General features: G+C 43.2%; 1 protein-coding gene and 1 long non-coding RNA gene across 2 annotated transcripts; both read left to right on the top strand.

Moving 5' to 3' along the window:
- The first annotated feature begins 236 nt into the window (after nt 1-236).
- Nucleotides 237-15,295, top strand: LOC138975250 (8-oxo-dGDP phosphatase NUDT18-like). The gene is made up of 7 exons (XM_070347905.1): nt 237-388; nt 698-858; nt 1,337-1,457; nt 1,857-1,953; nt 2,659-2,814; nt 4,382-4,484; nt 11,491-15,295. Exons 1-7 carry the CDS (start codon nt 286-288, stop codon nt 11,740-11,742), a joined length of 993 nt encoding a protein of 330 aa, XP_070204006.1. The 5' UTR covers nt 237-285; the 3' UTR covers nt 11,743-15,295.
- Nucleotides 5,164-10,180, top strand: LOC138975242 (uncharacterized). The gene is made up of 4 exons (XR_011458568.1): nt 5,164-5,758; nt 6,282-6,413; nt 7,158-7,241; nt 9,135-10,180. It is a non-coding gene; the product is annotated as an uncharacterized lncRNA (long non-coding RNA).
- Nucleotides 15,296-16,838: the final 1,543 nt, after the last annotated feature.

The raw sequence follows: 16,838 nt of genomic DNA, 5'->3' as shown, positions 1-16,838 counted from the left end.
GAGTTATTTATAACATGCTGACTGTAGGCAAATGATAACAGACATGTCGAGAAAAAAGATATCAAGCATATAAAATGGCTCATCCATGTCGTTTTGTGTAATGGGTCGAAATATCTGTGAATGTATTGTTTTGTCAATAACAAACGTTCCAACAACCTCCCTTTCTTGTTTTTTGATTTTCAATCAATCTTTATTTATTACTCAAGTATTGAGATTTCAGGCTGACGCCTCAAAAGTCTTACAATCTGTCCCTAAACACAGTGTGCAGGCCTGGTCCGCGGCAGGATGGCGGAGGAGCAGCAGGACCATGTGACCAAAGACCTCGGCAAGCTGCTGGCCGGTCAGCCCGTCCCCGTCAACGCCATCGACTTCAAAAGGAAGGATGCCCGTGAGTTCCCTCTCAACCATGTGTGCTTCTGCTCAAATGGACCCCCCCCCCCCCCCCCCACTCCTTTTAAGATCTCCACAAATTTGAGAAAAATCATGGGTCATCGCTTTTTCTGACAATTTCTCTTGGGTCGAGAAATTGTCTGTCTGTGCTGTGGGACCTACTTGTATATTTAAAATGTATGTTCTCTCTCTCTCTCTTGCCCACTCCGTGTGTGTGATTGTGCGTGTGTTTGTGTGCGTGTGTGTGCATGTGTGGTTTGCACGGTTTAAGTGATAATGAAGATAACACGTGTTGTTTTGCTGGCAGTTCAATTTGTGCCGAGGACCAAGGTGAACACGGGCTACATCGTCATGACGATCCTCTTCAACAAGAACGGCCAGGTGCTGCTGGTGCAGGAAGCCAAGGAGAGCTGTCACGGGATGTGGTATCTCCCCGCCGGTAGGCTGGAACGCAACGAGACACTGGTGGTACGTACATATCTTGTCTCTCACCCTTACCCTTACACCCCTGTCACGGGATGTGGTATCTCCCCGCCGGTAGGCTGGAACACAACGAGACACAGGTGGTACGTCTCTTGTCATTCACCTGTGTCCCTTGAGAGATCATTGACTGACTTTGACTATCCACAGAAATGGGCCAGGAGAGTTATTGTTGACTGACTTTGACTATCGACAGAAATGGGCCAGGAGACTTATTGTTGACTGACATTGACTATCCACAGAAATGGGCCAGGAGATTTATTGTTGACTGACATTGACTATCCACAGGAAGGGGCAAGAGAGATCATTGACTGACTTTGACTATCCACAGAAATGGGCCAGGAGATTTATTGTTGACTGACATTGACTATCCACAGGAAGGGGCAAGAGAGATCATTGACTGACTTTGACTATCCACAGAAATGGGCCAGGAGACTTATTGTTGACTGACTTTGACTATCCACAGGAAGGGGCCAAGAGAGAGGTGAAGGAGGAGGCGGGACTGGACTGTGACATCGTGACCTTGCTGCATGTTCACTTTGGCTGTGCTCGCTGGATGCGGCTTTCCTTCTTTGGGGTCGTCACAGGTAAGGTTGCTTCTGAAACAGGATCATTTGTTTAGACAGGGTTGTGTTTGTGTGTGTGTGTGTGTGTGTGTGTGTGTGTGTTGGAATTGTTTCGTTTACTTACTTAAGAGTCGAGTGCTGGAATTGGTGGCTTGTTAGGCTTTTGTTTACAATGTACGGTAACAGTGTTTTATTAAATTCATTGGTATTATTTTTTAAATTTTTTTTGAAGCCATTATTCACATTATGGTTTCAAATTGGTTGCATTTTTCTTCTCTTGGAGTGTACATGCGAACATCTTCTCATCTACACACATTAACGCAGTCATGTACTCACTCACACACAAATCACACACACAAATCACACAGACCTCCCAGCCCATGTTGGCGGTGTGGTGACCCAACCTGTGCTGTGTGACAGGGGGACAGCTGAAGACGCTGGCCGAGGCGGACGAGGAATCATTGCAGGCAGAGTTCTATGATGTCAGCGCCATCCTCAACGGGGAGGTGGAGCTGCGGTACGTTACCATGACTACGCATGTCTAGAAAGGAGAGATAGGTTGAAGGGTGATGGGTGTGGTATCATGCTATTGAATGTGAGTGTTCTGTGTAATATTAGTAAGTAACTTGGGTTTGGTCTAATCATATATAGTAGTAGTGGGAAGGACAGGATTCTTTGGGCGGGGAGATAATTCAGTCGGTAGAGTGCTGGCTGTGAAAGCAGTTGACACAGTTATATTTACAAACACAAGAGTCAACTTTGTGTGGACTCTATTCGGTGACCCAACATCCCTGTCAGTGCACTCGGTGACCCAACATCCCTGTCAGTGCACTCGGTGACCCAACATCCCTGTCAGTGCACTCGGTGACCCAACATTCCTGTCAGTGCACTCAATGACCCAACATCCCTGTCAGTGCACTCGGTGACCCAACATCCCTGTCAGTGCACTCGGTGACCCAACATCCCTGTCAGTGCACTCGGTGACCCAACATCCCTGTCAGTGCACTCGGTGACCCAACATCCCTGTCAATGCACTCAGTGACCCAACATCCCTGTCAGTGCACTCGGTGACCCAATATCCCTGTCAGTGCACACACGCTCGATAAAGATCCCAAGCTTTGTACCAGTGTGGACCAGTCACCGGACTAGATGATACCTTAATATCCTAACCCTAAGCCTTGCAGCTTTTTATCGGTCCCTTCTGTATGTGTGTGTGTTTCAGTGCCGGTGACATCATCCCACCTATCCAACAGGCCCTGGAATACAAGAACTCACTGGAGTCCACTCCCCTCCACCCTCCCCTCCTACCCACCCTCACCCCCCACCCCCTGCTGCTACACCGCTTTGTGCTGGTCGCCGACCTGGCCGACAATGGAGGGTGAGGGTCTGTGTGTGTGTGTGTGTGTGTCTGTCTCTGTGTGTGTCTCTTTGTCTCTATAGATGTGTTTGTGTGTGTGTTTGTATGTCAGTCAATCCTGCATTGACCTCTGGCAGTGTATTGATATTGTGTGTTGCTGCTGGTTGATGTAAGTTGCTGCATGTTACTGTCTTGACATAATTATGCTGTCTGTTGGTGTGTATTTCTGTCTTGGTGTAAGTTGCTGCATGTTACTGTATGTAACTGTCTGTTGCTGCATGTTATTTTATGTAACTGACTGCTGCAGCATGTTACTTATATTACTGACTGTTGCTGCATGTTACTTTATGTTACTGACTTGCTGCATGTTACTTTATGTTACAGACTTGCTGCATGTTTCTTTATGTTACTGACTGTTGCTGCATGTTACTTTATGTTACTGACTGTTGCTGCATGTTACTGACTGTTGTTGCATGTTTCTTTATGTTACTGACTGTTGCTGCATGTTACTTTATGTTACTGACTGTTGATGCGTGCTACTTTATGTTACCGACTGTTGCTGCATGTTTCTTTATGTTACTGACTGTTGCTGCATGTTTCTTTTTGTTACTGACTATTGCTGCATGTTTCTTTATGTTACTGACTGTTGCTGCATGTTACTTTATGTTACTGACTGTTGCTGCATGTTACTGTATGTTGTCAAAGCAGCACCGCCCTGATATGGCCCTTCGTGGTCGGCTGGGCGTTAAGCAAACAAACAAAAAAATGTTACTGTATGTTATTGACTTGCTGCATGTTACTTTATGTTACTGACTGTTGTTGCATGTTACTGACTTTTGCTGCATGTTACTGACTGTTGCTGCATGTTTCTTTATATTACTGACTGTTGCTGCATGTTACTTTATGTTACTGACTGTTGATGCGTGCTACTTTATGTTACCGACTGTTGCTGCATGTTTCTTTATGTTACTGACTGTTGCTGCATGTTTCTTTTTGTTACTGACTATTGCTGCATGTTTCTTTATGTTACTGACTGTTGCTGCATGTTACTTTATGTTACTGACTGTTGCTGCATGTTACTGTATGTTGTCAAAGCAGCACCGCCCTGATATGGCCCTTCGTGGTCGGCTGGGCGTTAAGCAAACAAACAAAAAAATGTTACTGTATGTTATTGACTTGCTGCATGTTACTTTATGTTACTGACTGTTGTTGCATGTTACTGACTTTTGCTGCATGTTACTGACTGTTGGTGCATGTTTCTTTATATTACTGACTGTTGCTGCATGTAGCTTTATGTTGCTGACTGTTGCTGCATGTAACTTTATGTTACTGACTGTTGCCGCAGGTTACTTTATGTTACTGACTGTTGCTGCATGTTACTGACTGTTGCTGCGTGTTTCTTTATGCTACTGACTGTGGCTGCATGTTACTTTGTGTTACTGACTGTTGAGGCATGTTACTTTATGTTAATGACTGTTGCTGCATGTTACTTTATGTTACTGACTGTTGCTACATGTTACTGACTGTTGCTGCATGTTATTGCATGTTACTGACTGTTGGTGTAAGTTGCTGCCTGTTCATGTTTCAGACTGAGGATGCTGGCCAGTAACAAGGAGCGGCCTCACATCATCACCACCGTCATCTCTCCCCACGACACCTCGCTCAACATCACGCTACACTCTGTGCTCAGGGTAACTGGCTTTCTCCTCTGTCTGCTAGCTTAGTGGCTAGATCACTCAACATCACGCTACACTCTGTGCTCAGGGTAACTGGCTTTCTTCTCTGGCTGTCTGCTAGCTTAGTGGCTAGATCACTTAACATCACGCTACACTCTGTGCTCAGGGTAACTGGCTTTCTTCTCTGGCTGTCTGCTAGCTTAGTGGCTAGATCACTCAACATCACGCTACACTCTGTGCTCAGGGTAACTGGCTTTCTCCTCTGTCTGCTAGCTTAGTGGCTAGATCACTCAACATCACGCTACACTCTGTGCTCACGGTAACTCACTTTCTCCTCTGTCTGCTAGCTTAGTGGCTAGATCACTCAACATCACGCTACACTCTGTGCTCAGGGTAACTGGCTTTCTCCTCTGTCTGCTAGCTTAGTGGCTAGATCACTCAACATCACGCTACACTCTGTGCTCACGGTAACTCACTTTCTCCTCTGTCTGCTAGCTTAGTGGCTAGATCACTCAACATCACGCTACACTCTGTGCTCACGGTAACTGGCTTTCTCCTCTGTCTGCTAGCTTAGTGGCTAGATCACTCAACATCACGCTACACTCTGTGCTCAGGGTAACTGGCTTTCTCCTCCGGCTGTCTGCTACACTCTAAATTTTATAACACTTTGAGAACACTGAAAGTGTTTAGGGTGAACACTTAAAGTGTTAGGGTGAACACATTTTTACACTTTTGGAACACAGAAAGTGTTCTCAATGTGTTATCCTGAAGCATCTTCTGCTACCTGAACACTTTTGGAACACATGGTAAACACTTTTTTGCACAGTGGAACACCAGGTGAACACACGTGTTCAACAAGTGTTCCACTTCGTCTTTTAGTCATGCTCCGAATAAAATAATACATTAAAAATATTTGGACCATGAGCAGATTCGAACCCGAGACCTTCGCCTTGCCATGTCAGCGCTCTACCGATTGAGCTACGGAGACTCGTCGGGATCTAGCGTCGCTTAGAGTATATAATTTTTATACCCCCTAGACCGCTGCGGGACGTTTTTTTGTTTTTGTTTTTAATCGTGTTGTGCTTATATTTTTTCATCAAACATTTATTTCATCTGAGACATCTAATAAGCGGTAAGTATTAGCATTTTTATTTTTACAATTTAATAATGTTACTAATTGTCCCATCATGCTTCAGCTGGACCAAAAAAGAACGTTGACACTTTTAGATCTGTGGACCTGTCTGCGTTGTCGCTGCGTTGATTTGGCTCAGGATTTCCGATTGTTATCTGTAAGTTGCTTGCTGAGATTTTGTATTAATTCATCTAAGCTTAGTCACTCGTATTTTTGTTGTAACATGTTCCTGTTACTTGTATCTGTGGACGTTTGAAGACAATTTCTCTAATTTTGCTGTCGCAACGGTTTCAGCTGATCAGTGGACCTTTTACATTAGTTCTGCGTTGGTAAATAAACTCTATTTCAATTTGATGTTGATTTTTTATTCTGGTTGATGTGCTTGGTTTTGTGTTATTGTTATACTTGTATGTCCAGGGGTTCCTTATAATTATAATGGTGGTCCAGTGAACGATACCTTCCGCCTGTGGTCAGAGCAATACATTTGCAGATTTTCGGATTCTTCTTCTTCCTTGATGTACGATCTGCACGCTAGATAAAGTGAAGCGGTAGGCTAAAAACAGCATACATTAATGAACAACATTCATCATAATAGTGGCCAGGTTGATTGTGTGCGCAATTTAGAATAATTCTATGCATGCTTGGTTGTATTTGATTTCACAGATCTATCACACTTTCAGGGAACTAGGAAGCCGTTTGAGCTGATGTGCCCATGTGGCGAATCGATGTGGGCGTAACCTGCGGACATTTCTTCTGAATTGCACTGAGGATGAACAGGAGGCACTGACGGCAACCCAGACGTGTTTACCAAGGTACGCATGTCCTGCATTTGCATATAGTGTGTAGTTTTGCAGAGAAATATTGACTTTCATTAGTTTCAAATTGATCTGATAAGTTTTGTTTGTTTGTTTGCTTAACGCACAGCCGACTACGAAGGGCCATATCAGGGCGGTGCTGTTTTGACATTTAACGTGCGCCACACACGAACTCGCAGCACAGGCTTCATGTCTCACCTAGTCACATTATTCTGACACCGGACCAACTAGTCCTAGCACTAACCCCATAATGCCAGACGCCAGGCGGAGCAGCCACTAGATTGCCAATTTTAAAGTTTTAGGTATGACCCGGCCGGGGTTCGAAGCCACGACCTCCCGATCACCGGGCGGACGCCTAACCACTAGGCCAATTGTGCCGGCGGTTGCGGAATCATTGATTATTCTATTTGCTGAAATACTCTGTTTCAAAATTAATATCTCCGTGCAAAACACACCAGACAGTCGCCAAACTCATATGTGGACACACACACACACACACACACACACACACACACACACACACACACACACACACACACACACACACACACACACACACACACACACACACACACAGCCAGCCCCCTCTCCTTCCACATTTGAGAGAAATCTAAATGTTGATACACAGTTTCACAATAAACAAAAGTATGAGAATCAGAACACTTGTCATCAGTGTTGCTACGATGTGGAACTTCAGATAAAATAGTGTTTGATTTCTTAACATGCATCTTGTGTGTGCAGGAACCATACTGCTTGGCTGAGGCAGTTCACTTTCTGGAGATGGAGCTAACAGTAATGCGACGAAACCTTGTGGATGCACTTCATGTAAGTTTAAGCTTTCTGTGGGATACAGCGCAGTTACATTTTGAGAATGCTGCCTTATTTTGCAGTCTTCTCCTTAAAAGGTGGAAAAATATACATATTTTTAAGTTCAGTGAGTGCTGAGGCCTGCAATGATAAAATGTTTTCCTGAACTAAGTCTACTCAGAATTTCCATTCGTTATGGTAGAGTAGTGCCGTAAACACTGAGGCCAGTTTTAGTCAAAGCATGGCCAACAGACAATACGCTGCTGATCCGCTTGGATCTGCCATTGCCGCTAACAGTGTATGCAGGGTGCATTCAATATGACACCCTTTTCTTTTGAAAATATTCTCATCGGAGTTTATGATTGGTTTTGACAGTGATCGCTGGCCTCCAATGGTCGCTGACAAGGTGTTTTCCTTCGGTTCACGAAGGTTTAGCTTGAGATCACGTGAGTTAAAAGCGATCCGTTTGTAAGTTTTGGTTAGTTTGATCTAAATAATGAAATATTTTAGAAAATTATGATAGAAATTAGAATGCATTTTATATTAAAGAATGCATTCCATATCATAGAACACATTCTATATTTATAGAATGCATTCTATAAAATAGAAAACATTGTATAATATAGAATGCATTCAATCATACTTGTCATTTGCCCAGAAATGTATTCTATTATAGAATGCATTCTATAACGTCCAACAATGCATTCTTATGATAGAATGCATTCTTATGATAGAATGCATTCCATAAAGCGCCACAAAACTTCTACAGGCCAGCTCGGTATGGTCCCTGCTTCGAAAGCAGATCTACAAACACTCTCACACACAGCTCTCTCTTTCTCTCTGTCTCTGTCTCTCTGTCTCTGTCTCTCTCTTTCTCTCTCTCTCTGTCTCTCTCTCTGTCTCTCTCTCTCTGTCTCTGTCTCTCTCTCTCTCTCTCTCTCTCTCTCTCTCTCTCTCTCTGTGCGTGTGTGTGGCTGTGTGTGTGTGTGTGTGTGTGTGTGTGTGTAGTTCTGCTTTTCTTTGCGGGGCTGGCCTGTTGTAGTTTCGGGACATTATGCATATAAATTATAATGCATTTCAGGACGTTAAAGAACGCATTCTATCATAAAAAGCATTTTGGTATTTTGTGTAAATTAGAATGCATTTTATCTTAGAAGGCAGTTCGGGACGTTATAGAATGCATTCTATAATATAGAATACATTACATAATAAATGATTTCCTTATAATTCATTATTTAGATCAAACCAACAAAACTTAGGTAGTTTCTTTACAAACGGATTACTAGAGGGTGCATTCAATATGACACCCTTTTCTTTGAACTAAAACTCATCGGAGTTCACGATTAATTGCGACAGTGATCTTTGGCTTCCAGTGATTGTTGACAAGGTGTTTTCCCTGGGTTCACATAGGTTTAAGAACGAGTTAAGGAAAACGGGCGTGCTCAAGGCCTCGCCACATTAGCAGTACGGTTTACTGCTTACCTTATATAAACAATTTGTAGAGTGCCATTTTCCAGAGTGGCCACGCGCTAATGAAATCCTTGCGAAAGACCTATTTTAATTCTACTTTTTGTTCTTAGGGACAGACTCCTGCTTCAAGTTCAAGAGGGATTACTTTTACATTCAGTCGTGTGTGCATGTGCGTGCATGCGAGTGTCATTGTGTGTTGGGAAGGTGAAAGCGAATTGGACGTGACGTATTTGTTCTCTGTTATGTGACCTATGCCCGTTCTGGAATAAAAAAAAGTTTACCTGTAACTGCGATTGTTGGAGATCTGCTGACAGCAAGAAGAAGTCCACTATTAGTTAAGATTTACACTTCAGTGTTATCAATTAAGTACAAACGTTTAACACAAACCTGTTAAGAGTTGGAAATGCATCATGTTCTAAAACTCACTTTTATTTCGAACAGGATGTTCCGGACAGCGAGTTGAAAACTAAACCAAAGACCAAGGGCCTGGAATCCTCCCAACTCTGAAGGGTGTTTTTGTTATCGGACTTTCGTGTGTGAACTTTCAAGATGGGGTTTACCAGAGCTCCGTTCATATTATTTAATAGCAACATATACCGAGCAACAAAAGAAACGCGAAAAAATTCTGCAATGTTTGATTGACAAAATCTCGAACAATTATGGAGTTAGAATTATCAAACCACAACATTTTGATGAAGGCATGTTTGACACAGCTGTTGCGTGAGTATTTTGATGCTGCGATTGTTTCAACACACGGGACAAAACGAAGTTTTGGAGGTCAGCCTTCATCGCGTTCTCTGGCCACTGATCGGACACTGGTTGCTTCCAGTGATGTTCCTGGTATTGTCAGCGGCTGAATTGAATCGATGTCGAAGACGTTGTGGAAGGAAATTGCGATCTTGTCTTATTGGGGTAATGCGAAAAAATCTACCGCGTTGCATAACTGCAGTGCTTCCAATGTCACCAGAACATTGCAGAAGGTGATAAACTGTTGACACATGCACGTTTAAAGCCCATGCCAGCGCTTCTGGATCACCCCCAGCTTTAAATCGACCTGGCATTTTGGTGGTGTCAATCTTGGCATCCTGGCTGTTTCAAAAGTGAGACTGGCAGCAAGCGTGCCATGGTCTCTTTTGGTTGCTAATGCATTAGTGAACACATCTCACACATCAGATTTCTCCTGCTCTACTTGCACGTGCTGCGAGCGCGCATTATGTGTTTTACGATAAACCTGCTTGTCCCGTGTGTTAAAACAGTCACAGCATCAAAATAATCACACAAAAGCAAGGTCAAACATGCCTTCATTAAACTTTTGTAGTTTAATAATTCTAACTCTATAATTGATGAAGATTTTGTCAATCAAACAATGACGAATTTTGTTGCTCGGTATATTATGTGTTCAACAATTCCTACCCCAGACCCGTTTGTTCTGCGACTGCTGCAGACATTTCTTTTTGTCAATTAAAAATGCTTCTTTGCTCACAAAATTTGATTTTAATGTCTTTCTGAATTGTATGACAGTGCAGGATGAAAGTGTTCCAAAAGTGTTCTAAAAGTGTTCCAAAAGTGTTCTAAAAGTGTTCCAAAAGTGTTCCAAAAGTGTTCTAAAAGTGTTCCAAAAGTGTTCTAAAAGTGTTCCAAAAGTGTTCCAAAAGTGTTCCAAAAGTGTTCCAAAAGTGTTCTAAAAGTGTTCCAAAAGTGTTCCAAAAGTGTTCCAAAAGTGTTGACCTGAACACTTTTATGTGTTCAGAAGTGGTTACAGCAGGGTGAACACTTAAAAGTGTTCAGATGTGAACACTTTTGGAACACTTTTGGAACACTTTTTTGTGTATAGAACACTTTTTGTGTTCCAAAAGTGTTCCAAAAGTGTTCTACTAAAAGGGTGTTCAGAAGTGGTTACAGAAAGGGTGTTCAGGAGTGGAACACTTTTGTTTAGAGTGTAGCTTAGTGGCTAGATCACTCAACATCACGCTACACTCTGTGCTCAGGGTAAGTCACATCATCACCACCGTCATCGCTCCCCATGACACCTCGCTCAACATCACGCTACACTCTGTGCTCAGGGTAACTGGCTTTCTCCTCTGTCTGTCTGCTAGCTTAGTGGCTAGATCACTTAACATCACGCCACACTCTGTGCTCAGGGTAACTGGCTTTCTCCTCTGTCTGCTAGCTTAGTGGCTAGATCACTCAACATCACGCTACACTCTGTGCTCAGGGTAACTGGCTTTCTTCTCTGGCTGTCTGCTAGCTTAGTGGCTAGATCACTCAACATCACGCTACACTCTGTGCTCAGGGTAACTGGCTTTCTCCTCTGTCTGCTAGCTTAGTGGCTAGATCACTCAACATCACGCTACACTCTGTGCTCAGGGTAAGTCACATCATCACCACCGTCATCGCTCCCCACGACACCTCGCTCAACATCACGCTACACTCTGTGCTCAGGGTAACTGGCTTTCTCCTCTGTCTGTCTGCTGGCTTAGTGGCTAGATCACTGGACTTTGAAACCAGGCCAGGACAGACACACTTTATGTGACTCCCAGAGAGGTATTCATGTCACACACCCGTGTCATTCTCAGATTTGTCAAGGTCTTAAAAGGGGGGTTCCACTGTACCCCTGGACTTGTCTTCTTTCACAAGACTTTCAGGTTGTGTGTGTGTGTGTGTGTTTTTGTGTGTGTTTTTTTAAAGAAAAATAAACCTTCATTTCAAGTAGTAAATATTTCTGCCTCTGGTGGGATATGCGAAATACATGTACAAAAATCCATGCCCTGTCATATTCCAGTGAACATTTGTGCAGGAAGGGATATCCGGTGACAAGTTCAACCTCACCTTGCACGGCATTCTGGGAGTGGAGCATGACGGATTGTCTGGTCAACACGACGGGATCTGTATCACCACGCTGGCATCACTGTCACTGCCGCCCAACAGGGGACTGCCGTCGCTGAGAGACATGTCATACCGCTGGGTGGCGCTCACCGACCAGGCTTCCGTCAACGCCTTGCGCCACGCAATGAACTGTCACACCGTCACGCTCATACAGAAAGCATAGACACAGGCAGTGAATGTTCACACTGTCAGGCTGATACAGAAAGCATCGTGAAAGGTTATGAATGGACTTAACATCTTGTTGATACAGAAAGCGTATATAGCGACAGTGTCAGTAAATGTTCACACTGTCAGTCGGACACAGAAAGCATATAGGGACAGATTATGGCTGGATTTATCATCTTGTCAACACAAAAAGCATGGTGATAGATGGTGGTTGGCTCTATTGTCTTGTTGATACCGAAAGCATAGACACAGGCAGTGATCGACTGGTCACGCGGTAAGCTTGATGGAAAAAGTATAGTGACCTAACCTTCAGACACATCCAGCCATCTGATGTGGACTGGTCAAAGCCAAATGGGAGATGAAGGGACAAAGAAGATTGGAGGTCACAGGTCTGTTCTCATTGAAGTGAAGTTGTCTGTGTTGTTTGTGATAGAGAAAGCATGGTGACAGAACCTGTGGTCAGTCATGTGTTGTGTCCAGGTGTTTGTGAAGTGAGAGATAAATGAAATAAAGAGAGTTAAAGGCACACACAGCCTCCCGTAAACCATCCGTTTCTGGTCACAGACACTGTCAGGCTTTTACACACAGTACAAACACCCTTTCGTTTTAACATTCACCGCTTGAGAACATCCTTGGTGCCCTCCGTAAAGAGCAAGCATTTTTCAAAGAATTTATTTTTGCGCGGCCTCCCGGATGGTCTGTACCACAAACGGACGCCTCGTTTTGGTGCTAGAACTAACTTTTAAAATCTAAATAATAAATTGACAGCTTGTAACACAAACATTCTTAAATCATAAAAGATTTCTTTTTTCATCAAGACGAGATCAGTACAACTCGAGGTTTTGAAAGTTAAAAAAAAAAGGGAGACCGGAAGCAATTAAGTCACGCAATGATCGTGTTTCACCAAGGCAAGCAGACGAACTTTCTGCATATCACTTGCGTCTTTGAAGCTAACCGCCTTACGATAAGGATAAGTGCGTGTGACTCGCAGTCGTTCGTTGCATTTTACATTCAGAGGTACACAATTACGTGCTATTGCAGATACAGCAAGTCGCATTGAAATCACAAACTGATGACGAACTTGTGAGAAAAAAAAGGAAAGTGTGTGCCACGGGTCCACGATGGCTCAAGGGTACAATAAACCACGAAATCCGGTGTGTGGTTTACGCAAGCTAAATTGCCATTGAAACAAACTGTGTCATTTAATGCTATTAAATGCGGTTGTAAGTGTGTTCCATAAGGTTAGAACTACTTTTTTCGTGAGAAGATTTAAATCGTTCTGTAAACCATTTGAGGCAGACTGGGCCTTTAAGTGATCTTCATTTGCCAAATTGAAGTTGTTGGAATACTTTTAATAGAAGATGTGATACTGGGATCTGTGAAAGAAGTAACTGACTCATGTCTGTACTGATTTTAAGGTGCATGTGAATTGGCGGAAGGGATAGCATTTGGCACTTGATTTTTTAGTTTTATTCACATTGTTATTGATCTTTTTGCTTGTTACTTTGCATAGCGCTGTCTGTGATACACACAGTCTTACTGGCTGGTTCAGACTGTCACTGTGGTAACGTGACAGGAACACTTGGGTGTACATATAGTGATTACTCAGGCCTGTCATCTGAAGACGGAATCTCAACTCCTACACAGAGGATATAAAAACCAAAACAGATTTTTATTGTTTGTATTGTTGCATGAAACATCCATTTAGAACTTTTTGTTCTTGAATATAATATGACAAGTTTTCTTGCTTTGAGGCTGCATGATTTTCCTTCTGAATTGTAGATCCTAATCTTTAGTCAAGTTAAGCCCCCCGCGGGTTAGGGGGAGTCTCATAGTGGTTGGGACGAGAAAGAATTTTCCCGATGCTCCCCAGCATGTCGTAAGAGGCGACTAACAGATTCTGTTTCTCCTTTTACCCTTGTTAAATGTTTCTTGTATAGAATTATAGTCAATGTTTGTAAAGATTTTAGTCAAGCAGTATGTAAGAAATGTTAAGTCCTTTGTACTGGAAACCGACACGGTTGGCCTCGTGGTAAGGCGTCCGCCTCGTGATCGGGAGGTCGTGGGTTCGAACCCCGACCGGGTCATACCTAAGACTTTAAAATTGGCAATCTCTCCGCCTGGCGTCTGGCATTATGGGGTTAGTGCTAGGACTGGTTGGTCCGGTGTCAGAATAATGTGACTGGGTGAGACATGAAGCCTGTGCTGCGACTTCTGTCTTGTGTGTGGCGCACGTTATATGTCAAAGCAGCACCGCCCTGATATGGCCCTTCGTGGTCGGCTGGGCGTTAAGCAAAACAAACAAACAAACTTTGTACTGGAAACTTGCATTCTCCCAGTAAGGTAATATATTGTACTTCATTGCAAGCCCCTGGAGCAAATTTTTGATTAGTGCTTTTGTGAACAAGAAACAATTGACAAGTGGCTCTATCCCATCCCCCCCCCCCCCCCCCCCCCTTTTCCCGTCGCGATATAACCTTGAACGGTTGAAAACGACGTTAAACACCAAATAAAGAAAGAAAGAAAGAAAGTCAAGTTAAGGGGGGAAGGAGGAGGGCAGGTTAATAGTGAAAAAATAGGGGATAGGGATAAGAAACCATTGTCAAAAAGCTAACACAAGAAATCAAACTTTTTGCCTCTGTGGTATGAAGACCCCTCCGTTTGTTTTACTTTAAAGATATTTTTACCATCCAGACAAGGTTTCTGTCCAGTGCTGTGTGAGCAGGGACGTAGGACGCGGTACGGCGATCGCCGTACCAAATTTTAGACTTGGTTTTTTTTTTAAAGTAATCCGATGATGATCACATCACATTGGGAAGCAAATCGGCTTTTTTTTTCCCTCGCCGTACCAAATGTTGTGGGTCTGCTACGTCCCTGGTGAGTGGTAATACGTGTACGTGTGTGTGTGTGTGTGTGTGTGTGTGTGTGTGAACAAGGGGTATAGCGCGCATAAAAATCAGTGTCATTTTCAACATAATGTGGCTGACCTGATGTGATCTGTTCAGTTGCAGTGAACAAGGACTTTGTCAGCCACTGGCACACAGTGACGCCTCCAACATGTAGCACTATCAAGCCTCTGTTTTTGTACATCTATATTTTGATCAGTTCTATAAAAATGACTTGAGTTTTGCATCTGGTGTCGTTTTGACACTGAGTGTTACTGTGGAACCCCCCTTTTAAGACCTCCAACAAATCTGAGAAAATCGGGCCTTAAAAAGGAGGGAGTCTTAAAATTGAGATACATTTACACAGGTTATGAACAGTAAATCTGAAAAAGCAAGATATTTAAAGGGGGAGGTAATTGGGGGGGTCTTAAAAGGGGGTTCCACTGTACCCCCAAGATAACTGCTTGGAAGTGGGGAAAGTTGTACGTCTGTTGTGTGAGTGGGATGACCATTGTATGACATTTTTCTGTGAATCACTATGTTTCTGTATACACACTCACATATGCATGCAAGAACGCATGCACACACATATACACACACACACTCGTACAAATACACACTGACACACATTCAAACACATTTAAAATAAAGTAAAAAGAGAAATGATTTTTGTTTCAACGTGTTTTTCGCTCGATGGTTGCATGAGAAATAACAAAATCATGTGATGCCAATATGACTGTTTTTTTCACAAAAAGCTAGTACAAACTTGCAGCGTACATTTTATAATGATGAAATATGGCAGTAGTGTATAATCCATCCTAGCTTGTAGATCCCCTCTTGCAAAGAACTATGTGTACATTCTGTGTTACATTGCAAGCTAAAACAAAAGTGAACTTGGAACACATACACTTTGGCTAAACCTGCTCATGACTGCATGCGGATAACTTTGTATATTTAATCATTCACACACATACACATACACATTGATGCAAACATATAACCACACGCGCACACACACACACTGAAATTTTAACAGAAAAAGGAGACAATTATTCAATGTTTTCCTCCATCTTTTAGATGCTAAGTTTGTCACAGTCACCACAGTCACAGTCATTGAGACCAGTGAAGTGTTGGAACAAGCCCACACGGCAACATGGTGACTGAGACCAGTGAAGTGTTGGAACAAGCCCACACGGCAACACATCAACATGGCGACTGAGACCAGTGAAGTGTTGGAACAAGCCCACACGGCAACACATCAACATGGCGACTGAGACCAATGAAGTGTTGGAACAAGCCCACACGGCAACACATCAACATGATGACAGACCAGTAAAGTGTTGGAACAAGCCCACACGGCAACACATCATCATGGCGACTGAGACCAGTGAAGTGTTGGAACAAGCCCACACGGCAACACATCAACATGGCGACTGAGACCAGTGAAGTGTTGGAACAGGCCCACACGTCAATATGGCGACTGAGACCAGTGAAGTGTTGGAACAAGCCCACACGGCAACACATCAACATGGCGACTGAAACCAGTGAAGTGTTGGAACAGGCCCACACGTCAACATGGTGACTGAGACCAGTGAAGTGTTGGAACAAGCCCACACGGCAACACATCAACATATATGGCGACTGAGACCAGTGAAGTGTTGGAACAGGCCCACACGCCGGGTCAACATGGCGACTGAGACCAGTGAAGTGTTGGAACAAGCCCACACGGCAACACGTCAGCATGGCGACTGAGACCAGTGAAGTGTTGGAACAGGTCCATAATGCAACACATCAACATGGCGACTGCGCTACATGTACTTCCAACACATCATAACTTACCAAAAGATAAACATGAACTGACGTGTAAATAAAATTCTTTCTAATATAATTCATACACTGCCATGAACACACTTTCATTCTCAAAAGTTCATAGAAATATATGCGCCATCTTCACTTAACATATATTAATCGTTTTAAGCTCACGGCAGCCTCATAAAATATATAAAATGACATTTAAAACAAGCCTGCAGTGTACTTAGATGGTACGAAATGTACACACAAAATTTGTTGGCATTCATTTCCGAACCCTCAAAGAATACAACCTTGAGTACTGGAAGAGACAGACATACTTGTTAATGCTGCAAACTGATCTGACTGCTTTGTTATTGAACCTTAACTCCATTCTGCACGTCACAAAGTTTCCTTACCG

This window comes from Littorina saxatilis, linkage group LG9 (genome assembly GCF_037325665.1).
Source record: "Littorina saxatilis isolate snail1 linkage group LG9, US_GU_Lsax_2.0, whole genome shotgun sequence".
Classification (NCBI taxonomy): domain Eukaryota; kingdom Metazoa; phylum Mollusca; class Gastropoda; order Littorinimorpha; family Littorinidae; genus Littorina; species Littorina saxatilis.
Note: the sequence above shows the minus strand (reverse complement) of the source record. Positions and strands in the feature narration are given on the sequence as shown.

Coding starts and splice junctions, on each gene's coding strand:
- LOC138975250 (XM_070347905.1), top strand. CDS start 286: ATGGCGGAGGAGCAGCAGGACCATGTGACCAAAGACCTCGGCAAGCTG. Junction 389..697: donor CTTCAAAAGGAAGGATGCCC/GTGAGTTCCCTC, acceptor TTTTGCTGGCAG/TTCAATTTGTGCCGAGGACC. Junction 2,815..4,381: donor GACCTGGCCGACAATGGAGG/GTGAGGGTCTGT, acceptor TTCATGTTTCAG/ACTGAGGATGCTGGCCAGTA.